Genomic DNA, 9839 nt, shown 5'->3' with positions numbered 1-9839 from the left:
ACTTCAGACTATATGGCCACCAAATAATGCCCGACCTATCAACTATGCTGATTATTTCTCAATTGGAAGAAATTTTAAAAAAAAAATAAATTAGCTGATAATAATTCAAATTTACAGATTTAATTGAGGGAAATAAATCTGAGATAAATTAATAGAGAATTTAGAATCAAGTTAGAGCACATTTGAAAAATACACAACTTTGCTCCCGCGTACTAAAATACTTTCATGGACCGGAATATTATCCTTGCTAAGGCGCCAGTATTAATCTCAAATGACACCATGTTGATTCCTCGCTGCTCTCTATCGAAGTAGCTCCGCTGACGTTGAAAGCTCGCCTACCCCAGCAAAGAATTATGTTTCTAGCTCTATATTGTAGGAATGGCAAAAAATAGTAAAACTAGAATAATTCCTGCTTATCCAAAGTTCCAGCCGTAGCATAACTTCTAAAATATGCTGCCTGTTATATAATAAGCTCCGCAAATTGAGTTGTTGGACCGCTTATCAAAACTTACTGAAACAAAACTATATCATTTCATATTTTGACCAATACTGAATTAATGACGGACTATGCAGATAAAATCCATAGCACAGTTCGCATTTTTCCGGAGTAAAATTGTTGCATTTTGGTGCAAGATGGCTCAAAAACTGTTAATTCGCATCACTTTGGATTTAGGCAGAACTCATTGCATGAATTAAGCACCAGTTGCATAGCATTTGTTCAGATGTGGTTCTACCAACGTTTAAAAAATTGCCCACGATTTTTTAAATCTCGTCGGGGCTAAATTTTAAAGTTTTTCTCTTGCGATATTTCAAAGAAAAAATAAACAAGTGGTTTGTGTGTTTAGAAACACTTTTATTCGCTTACATGCTGAGAATTACATACTGGTAGACTAACACATCATCAGTACTATATAGAGATAGTTAAACAGATTTTTTTCATGTTCAGTCATTACGCAGTTCTAAATGTTCCGGACATCAAAGAAAAATACAAATTACAAATAGTTGCATGTTTGTAATACAAAGTAGCAGTATAGCAGCAAAAATGTGTCAGAGGCAGCTCCATGGGCCACGTCTGTTCATGGAAAATTACAAATTACATTTTTATGGCAACAAACATGCTCTCTAAGTCTGTTTATTGCGGCAAACAACGAGTAGTTTTTGCTCCGTCTATTTGTAAACCAACTTTCAGTGAATAATTGGTGGTTCCTCAGTCGCGAGAACGATGATTATTTTGAATATAGCAGTCGATACAAGTAAAAATGAAGTCTATATTATTGTAGTTTAAACGGCGGACTGCACTTCCGCACAGCAGAGGCGCGGCTAACAAGATTGCGTCTGAACAGAATTTTCACGCAGTCCGCCAGCAGTCAATTAAGGTTTTTATGCAGGTAATCAATGTTTTATTTTACAAACGGTAATGGTGTTTCACGAACTTACAATCAGTTTTTTTATATCCTTTCAATAATTCGTTTCCGAAATTAAAAAAAAAAAAACTAAAATACAAAACATAGTGAGGAGTTAACTTATCGTTATAGTTAAACGTTACAAAACCTGAACAATTGATGGATTTGCGAAAGTTGGTGAAACCAGCGCGAGAGCATTTGATGCTTCGGCCAGCGCGTTTGGATTCAGCAGCAGTTCATTTTTCAGTTTCGCGCCCGACCGCTCAGTGAAATGTAAGGCCACTCAGGCAACGGGTCGGGCGACAGCACAAAGAGTGATTCGTACATACGTGTGAGTGAGTGAGTGAGTGTGTCTTGCACTTTTAGAGTGGCCCCTTCTGCAGAAAGCGGGGCCACACTGTGAGGTAAACAGAAACAAACAAAAATTTACGCCATTTAATTGTTATTTTCGATCCCGTCAGTTCTATGAAAAACATTTTGATGATTTGTTTGTTGCTTGTTTTTCAAAGTCTTGCAAGCCTCAGTCATATGTAATGCAATATTCTTTTCCTTGTAAGTCTTTTGAATTCAGTACAGAAATAAATTGAACTAGCTAAACAACAATTGGTAGTTTCTTTTCTCAGTTTGTTTACAAGTCTCTATATAGTGTATCTTAGTTCAATACAAATTGCGCCGCAAAGAATGAGAAAGTCATGTGTCTACTGCTCATTGCGAATGAACAAACGTTTTTACTCCAAAAATATTATTGGCAGAAAACCAAACAATCCGAACACGGTAGCATATTTTCCTAGTAAAGATATCTTGAAGTTAACTGATACATCAAATTAATATTTTAAATGAATCTTAAAAAATATTTTTCAATACTCGCAGCAGTTTTACTGTGTATAGAGGGACTTAAGAATCAGAAATCCAATCTCACAAATGGGATTAATTATAATTCTCTCTATACAGAGAAGTGGAATATGGATATTTCCAGAGTTTACGCTTGGTTTTTTTCCTAAAGTCCAAGAGCTACAACTTGCTTTCTCATTCATTTTGGCAACATCTGCAATGTTTGTTAACCATAGTGTTAACGCCATCTTTCCTATAGGGAGATGATTACTTTCTTTCTGTTTTATATATCATCAGAATCTATCTATTCGAATATGGAAAGAATAATCATAGGATTAAAATACTTGTGCCCGGTGCTGACCAGGGACACTTGATGTACTTGCAAAAGCGCTAACTTAGTTTAAAAGACTTAATAATTACCAATTACGCTCCTATGATTAAACTCTCTTTCTCTCTCTTTCTGCAGCTAGGCACAGGGACAGAAGCTGCAAGTCGGGATTTTTCAGTGCAGCAAATCAATAAATTTGTGTCAGTCCGCATTTTTCAGTTAGTGGTTGAGTGAATCAGTCGGTTGTGGTGTTGCAAACTCCCAAAAGTGGTCGAAAAAAATGGTTGCTTTTGAACTTCTGTAATTTGTTGAGTGCGGTAATTTGCAAATACGCCACAATATGAAATTTCATGAAAGCAGCGCTTTCTGTCCCTGTTTATTCTAAACTGACATATTATAAAGGGCCTACAATTAGAGTTAATTCAATAATTGTCAAATACTTAGAGTGTAAAAATGAATTATCTAAGCTAGAATTAGCTTATAACAAAACTCCGAAATGGTTTAACAGAAAAGGCTAAAATTGCAATCAAGCAATTTACGCGTGTGGGAGCATTGGCGCGCCACTTCTACCTTATTTGTAGATTTCAAGCCTCAGGCCATCATCGCATTTTTTAACTCGGATTTGTATATAATATCACATTCGTCAAAGTAATTTGATTACTTCTCTACTCGTTCCACATACCTTAGCAAACCAGTTATTGCAAACTTTGAACCTCTCACTACGAGTTAAAACAAGGAACAAATGATATCAGCTGTTTCACTATTAGCCTAGTTGTTGTTGTTGGTTCAAAAGCAATGCACGCGCATTCTCCAAACGTTCCGACGCGCCATGCTCCCTCAAAATAATGCTAAAAATTTAGCAAGATACTTTGTAAATAAACCAAATGAACAACATTAATGATCTACATTTAAAACGTTCAATCCTCAGGATTGCATTTTGTGTATAGAATATTAAAATTTATACGAAATGTTAATGAATTTAACCACTCTTTCAAGTTGCACATTTGAAACACACTCGATCATTTCAATCAGTCGACCTGCAAGTGGTTTTAGAAACCGAATCTTATGAAAAGCCTTCTCTTTTAACAAACCACATGAAAAGAGATTCCAAGAGACAAAACATTACCAATATTTTCAGATGTTCGACACCTAAAATCATCATCAGCCAAATTTCAATTGAACCTACAAAGTCTCACCATCCTAGTTAATTTTCCCCATCAAATTCCTTCAAAACAATGGGTCACTTCGCAGACCAGCCAGCTTGAAACCTTGAATGACCATTTCCTTCATGAGAAAAAGATAATTAGGAGTCTTGTAGATTGAAAAAAATAACCAGCCAACCTGTTGTTGCGGATTCTTCGAAAGTGTGTACAGCTCAGCAGCCCATTCAATCAGCTGTTGTGGGTTGGGCACAGAAAGCTTGTCCAGCACAGTTGTGTTCAGCCAACGCTCTCTAATTCCATTCTGCGGAACAAGTTTCAATGATGAGTTTAAAAATTTTCACGGAGTCAAGGATGACTTGATAGTTCAAGCCCAAGCTTAATGAATGGTAAAATATCAGAAATATTTAATTTAAAACTCAAATTTAAATAGTTGTTGGTGCTAAAGTGTTTAAAATTTATTGCATTTTTTGTATTCTATTTTCCGCTGATGCATCATGGATAATGAAAGATATGTCAAAACTTTGAAGTCATTAGCTTGCAGAAAATAGAAGAAGAAGACCACAAGAAAAAAAGCACCTCCAACAACTGTTGCAAGCAATTAGTGATTAGAAATCTGATATTTTTAATTTAAAATCTGTCTGTTTTGCAGCCACAGAGCTAGTTGGAATTCCCTTTCCTTGACAAGTAATTCCTTAAAACGTTGGTGCGACTTTTAGATTGAACAATTTTGTTATAATTACCATGAACCAGTCAGTGAATCCTCCTCTCTGCAGTGGCTGCAAGATGTTGGCGCATCCGTTGGGCATGATGGCGAGGTGACACGACACTTTGGCCATAGCTGTGATCACAAACTCATCATTGTGGGTGTCAAGGCAGTCAACGACCAGGGCGTTAGGTACTGTGATGTGACTAAACCAGATTTCCTCAATCCACTGCCTGAAGCTTTCGATCTCCATCACCATGGTGGTTTGTGATTTGATGTGCACAAGATTCGACTTGACCTCTGGGCAGTCTTTGTAAGAGTCAATTGGCCCCTGAAATAAAACAATGAGATTGTAAAGCAATGTGATGGTATTTTTAAGGGGGTAATCTTACAGGGAATAATAGGCATGGTGGTAGAACTTGACCGTCTTCCAGAGCAGAGAGAACCAAAAGAGCAAAAGTGCATTTGGACGTTGATTTTGGCAGCAGTTCCAGTTTCTTTACGTTGATTCCGTAAGAGCTGAGGTCTACGTCACTTTCTCCTGAGGATCATTAGAAGTGGTTGTTATTAAAATAAATGATAACCTGCAGTGTTGGGAAACTTAACCCAAAACAGATAAAACTATTTTTTCCAGTCTATTCTAGAATTACACTTGTTGCTGTTAGTGCTCCAAATTCGATGAAAATTTGACTAATTACCTGACATAGGGTAGGAGAAACTGATAGGCAACTCGTCCATGCATCCAATAAAGAACATTTTCTCTAGCGACCTGCGGAAGTCAGCCACAGCATCAACCATGAACTCTGGATAGATGTTTTCACAGAGGTTGCGTTGCGGTTGTAGAAGTGAGGAATAGCGATGTAGGAATCGGAAAAGCCACGAACTAGACACTTTGAAGTTCTCATTGCAAGTAGTCAGTTTGCCCAGTTTGATTGCTTGGTCCCTAAGCAGTACATTAGACATGGGCTGCCATCTGAAAAAAAATATCATATAAGAATGATTTTGCCTAAAAAATAACAGAGTAGACATTTCAGGGGACCAGTTAATTTTTTATGTTATGTTTAACTGAGCAAATGATAAAATTTTAATTTCTTGCTGAGGGTTGGGAAAGGGACAGCTTACCTCTCTGTTTCAGTCAAAATCCAGTGCACAAGTTTGTGCTCAACTTTAGAATCCAAAGCCAATTTTTTCTTGGTGTTGACCATGTGTCTTCGGCACCAACGAATGTACCAGCCGTTGGAGCAGGCTATTTGATAACCAGCTGCTGAGTACATCTCTTGAGCCTTCTTTCGAACTTCCAGTTTCTTGATTTCTCCCTCCCCAAAGGTACTATGCACCCACTGAAACGAAAGTACATATTGAATTAAGAAACCAAATTTTGTGCAAGTTTATGATCAAGGAGATCATTGAATCATCTCTACAGAGAGACAGAAAAAACGGAAAAAACTTGAAAACATCCTTAAAGATCCAAAGAGAGCTTTTTGATAGTTGAATCTCTCAAATAAAGAGAAAAATCGCTAAGTAGGTCAAGAACCTTGACGAGCTGCTTGTCAATGTTGGTGTCGGTGACAGCTCTTCCCTCGCCTCCGCGCTTCTTCTTGGTCTCCTGGCCATCAGGCTTGGGCTTGATCCAGACGCAGACGGTTCGGCGGGAGAGCCCGAAGGCCGAGGCCGCCTGCGACGCGTTGGTGCGCTCTGTGTGGTGGCGCACGGCAGTCTTGAACCACGGTGGGTATTGCAGGTGGGAGCAGTTGCGCTCCCTCTTGGTCTGCTCCTTCAGTCTGCAGAGCCACGTGGTGAACCAGTCTGAGGCGGTGTCCGTCGTGGACACCGCCTCCTCAGCCTTTTGCACCAAAGAGTCTCTGGTGATCGAGTCGACGGCGTCGTCGTCGGCGACGCAGGCCAGCAGCCACTCGCGAAACTTGTCGTCCGCGCTGCGGCCCGCCGTGTCCATCAGTTCCGGCGCGTCCTGCGGCTCCTCAGTCGGCTTGTGTTTGTTGTCGTAGTCGCGCACCCAGTCGGACACGGTCGTGTTGTGGACGTTGAACTTCCTGGCCGTTTCCAGGAAGGTGTGAGTCTTGGCGAAAATCACCACGCGCTCCTTGAACTGGGGCAGGTATCGGTCGCCCCTACGCGGTCCCCCGGCCGTCATCTTGGCCCCGCCGCCGGCCTCCTTCATCTCGCGGCGCCAGCGGCCGCTCCGTCCGTCCGAAACGCTCTTCTCGACGACGCCTTCACTATTTTTCTATCACATTATTCGTCTTGCTGCGTACGGACTCACTTTCGAGGCGGCGCCATCTTTGTGATTGTCGAGTCGACTGTGTTTTTCAGGCAGAGTTGCAGAAATAGCAAGTACTAAAAGGGAAAGGTATTTTAAAGGGTTTGATAAAATATTTTTTACACAATACTGAAATAAATTTAATTCTTTTATTGAAATGGGGTAGTTTTATTATGAAATTAAAAAATAAACACTTTATCTTTGATTAATATTCTAAGCTCCATAAGCAAATCCCTACTCAACAGCTGGAAGGAAGTTCATCGACCTCCCTGCCACCTGCGGTACCCCTTTTGAAATAATGCGTGCACGTCCAATGGGTTGCACTATTTTCACTCCTTACTCCTACTGCCGCTACGGAAAAGTCCAGCGTTGCAATCGCATTAATCGCTGTCCCATCCATAAATGTTCCATTAAAATAATATTCTTTTTTATCGTCTAGTATATTATACTGTGCTTTTTAAAATGTTTATTAATTAATAAAAAGGAGTTTAAAAGAAAAAACACTGCTTTTATAATAATACTACTATACATAATTTACTTAGATATATTATACTCCTTTGAATAAATATACATTTCTCAATTCACAATTTTTAAGATCATCAACCCGCCCGCCATTGCCTTCACTGTCAATTAAATTGTCCTCTGCATTTTTTTTTGCAAATAATCCCAGTTAATAGAAATTATAAAGAAATTGTCTATAATGTTATTATTGATATTATAAATAATGAGTATTAAGGGAATTGGCATTGATACACAGCAAATATATTCACACATAGATTAATTGATTTATGCTTCAACAAATTCTTACAAAATTTAGGGGGATTTGTTTTCAATGTTACTGTTACACATAATAATGTTAGGCATAATCGAAAAATCTCCAAAATATCACAGTTCTTAACTTCTTGTATATTTCTTGTTTGGAATGTTGCAAGCTCCATAAATTGTAAAAATTGTTCATGTTTTTAAGTCCAAAATTCATTAAGACTATTTTTATTTCTCAATCCTTTAAGTTTTAAAAAGTAGCACAGACTTTTAAGGTTTCCAAAATCCGAACCCTGAAAATCCTTTTGGGTTTTCGGAGGATGGAAGAGCAAGTAGTGAAGATATCCGAGTATTAAAACGGTATAAATCTATAAACACATTTCTCTGGCATTGCAGCTAGTTTATCTTTTAGTTCACAGGGCGATTGTAAACTTAAATTCAATATTTCAGCAAGCTCTAGTACATTCTGTTATTTTAGACCTTTTAAAGGCAACAAGTGAGGGAGTAAATCTCAAGAAATGAGGTCATGCAGGAAATTTGGGAATTTCCTGGTCAGCAAACAACCTCATGAATTTTGCGTCCTAGATTAAATTAAAAGCGTCAAAAGCAGCAAATTGTTTTAGCTGGTTCACCGAGGGCAACCGATTCGAGACTGACATTGCCCACCTCCTCTTCTGTGGGGGGAGTGGTGGTGATCGCGTCGGAATCGTAGATCTTCAGAGTGGTTCCTCCCTGTTTACTTAATTCAACCATTTGCATTGCTGTCGACAGGAAAATTTCCTCGATACCTGCAGCAGAAACGGTGCAATACACATATTTTTGTTAAAGAGAAGCAGAGTATATTTAATAAATTACCTTGATCTTGAAGTGCGGATGACTCAAAGTAAGTTGCGTTGATTGTCTGTGCAAACTGCACTGCCTCATCTCTGGACACCAATCGTTGGCTTGCTAAATCAGTCTTATTTCCAACCAGACTTAAAACCATGGGTTCTGGTACATTTCTTTGCAGCTCTGAAATGGCCGGGATTCAATTTTTTAGGTATTTTTCTCGCCATAGGATTTTAAACATTCAACCTTCAGATTGCACATATAATAATTTGAAACTTGACAATATCTAGCAGTTTGATTCATAAACAATAATTGCGAGAGAACAAAGAGAAGATAAAGGATATTGAATATTTTCACAGCACCCGCACAGAAATATTTTATCCAGGAAAATATTCCTGGACTGATCCAATTTCCTGCAGAAATATTCCTTAGTTAGGAATGTTTTTAGAATTTACCATGACACACGGTTTTATTTAAGCGGCCTGGATCATTCCGCCGAATATTTTTTTGAGAAAAACATTCTGGTAAATAAGAAAATTTTAGATGGTGTTTAAAAAACTTTAATCAATACCCCTGGGATTATCCAGGTTCCATCTACGATTTACATTTTTGATTAGAACTTAATTCTTAGAATGTTTTCAGAACAATTTTAGAATATTTTTAAATCCTTTTTGTAGTTGTTGGGCAGGTATTTTGATGGGACATTATTTGCGTTTTTTTATCTATGTCTTCGCAATAGGGACGCTAAAAAAAAAGGATGAACAAAAAACTTATTTTGTTAAAAATTATAAATTTGTATGATAAAAGATCAATGAGGTAACCCATGATAGCATAATTTTTACAAAGGATTTAGTTTCTATTAAAATTTACTAAATAGAATGAATCTCCTTGCGAGTGAAACATTTAGGGGGTGTTTTACCTTTGACCCAGGTTTTGACAGCTTCAAAAGATTGCTCCTGAGTGATGTCAAATACGAGTAAGGCGGCGTTTGCGTTTCTGTAGTACATGGGTGCCATCGCCCTGAACCTCTCCTGGCCCGCCGTGTCCCACACCTTAGAAACCAATCATATCATTGTATTATGCAGCCGAAGCAGAAGTAATTTAGCGACGCACTTGCAGCTTGATCTTGGTGCTGTCCAAGTTAATTTTGCAGGTGAAGAATGATGCGCCGATCGTTGGGCTAATGTGATGGCTGAACATCTTGCCTATATAGCGGACAACCAAACTGGTCTTCCCGACGCCTGTAGCAAAAAACAGAGTGACAACCACGGCAAAACCATGTGGACCCTTTTTAATGAATCACGTGATTTCAACTAGTTTTTTTTATCGCTTACCTTGCGCGCCGAGCACCACGATTTTGCCCTCAATCACTTTCATGATAATCGTATATTCGGGAGGTCCTTATCAGACTCGTTCTTGATTGAGCATTTCAACAGACTGCGGAAATTAACTCACTGATTTTGAATTAAAAGTAACGCGAAGACAACAAGGTTAACCGTGAGTGTTTACGCGGAGAACTGGTCTGTTAGTTCGCAGCAGAACC

The 9839-nt window shown here is 38.6% G+C and overlaps 2 protein-coding genes across 2 annotated transcripts; both read right to left on the bottom strand.

Moving 5' to 3' along the window:
- Positions 1-832: 832 nt before the first annotated feature.
- Positions 833-6748, bottom strand: LOC135936488 (uncharacterized). Its single transcript, XM_065479321.1, has 7 exons — positions 5963-6748; positions 5551-5768; positions 5127-5401; positions 4821-4969; positions 4466-4759; positions 3904-4026; positions 833-3846 (listed from the first exon to the last, which is right to left on the bottom strand). Exons 1-7 carry the CDS (start codon positions 6605-6607, stop codon positions 3790-3792), a joined length of 1761 nt encoding a protein of 586 aa, XP_065335393.1. The 5' UTR covers positions 6608-6748; the 3' UTR covers positions 833-3789.
- A 719-nt stretch (positions 6749-7467) lies between these two features.
- On the bottom strand, positions 7468-9839 carry RabX1 (RAS oncogene family member RabX1). Its single transcript, XM_065479331.1, has 5 exons — positions 9631-9839; positions 9410-9537; positions 9216-9348; positions 8324-8479; positions 7468-8256 (listed from the first exon to the last, which is right to left on the bottom strand). The coding sequence occupies exons 1-5, from the start codon at positions 9671-9673 to the stop codon at positions 8069-8071; spliced, it is 648 nt and encodes a 215-aa protein (XP_065335403.1). The 5' UTR covers positions 9674-9839; the 3' UTR covers positions 7468-8068.

The sequence above is a fragment of the Cloeon dipterum genome, chromosome 1, assembly GCF_949628265.1.
Source record: "Cloeon dipterum chromosome 1, ieCloDipt1.1, whole genome shotgun sequence".
NCBI classification, from domain to species: Eukaryota; Metazoa; Arthropoda; class Insecta; order Ephemeroptera; family Baetidae; genus Cloeon; species Cloeon dipterum.
This window is presented reverse-complemented; position numbering and strand designations above follow the sequence as displayed.

Coding starts and splice junctions, on each gene's coding strand:
- LOC135936488 (XM_065479321.1), bottom strand. CDS start 6,607: ATGAAGGAGGCCGGCGGCGGGGCCAAGATGACGGCCGGGGGACCGCGT. Junction 5,402..5,550: donor ATTTTGACTGAAACAGAGAG/GTAAGCTGTCCC, acceptor ATTTTTTTTCAG/ATGGCAGCCCATGTCTAATG. Junction 4,027..4,465: donor GATTCACTGACTGGTTCATG/GTAATTATAACA, acceptor CTTGTTCCGCAG/AATGGAATTAGAGAGCGTTG.
- RabX1 (XM_065479331.1), bottom strand. CDS start 9,673: ATGAAAGTGATTGAGGGCAAAATCGTGGTGCTCGGCGCGCAAG. Junction 9,538..9,630: donor CGTGGTGCTCGGCGCGCAAG/GTAAGCGATAAA, acceptor TTTTTGCTACAG/GCGTCGGGAAGACCAGTTTG. Junction 8,480..9,215: donor TGTCAAAACCTGGGTCAAAG/GTAAAACACCCC, acceptor CGGCCATTTCAG/AGCTGCAAAGAAATGTACCA.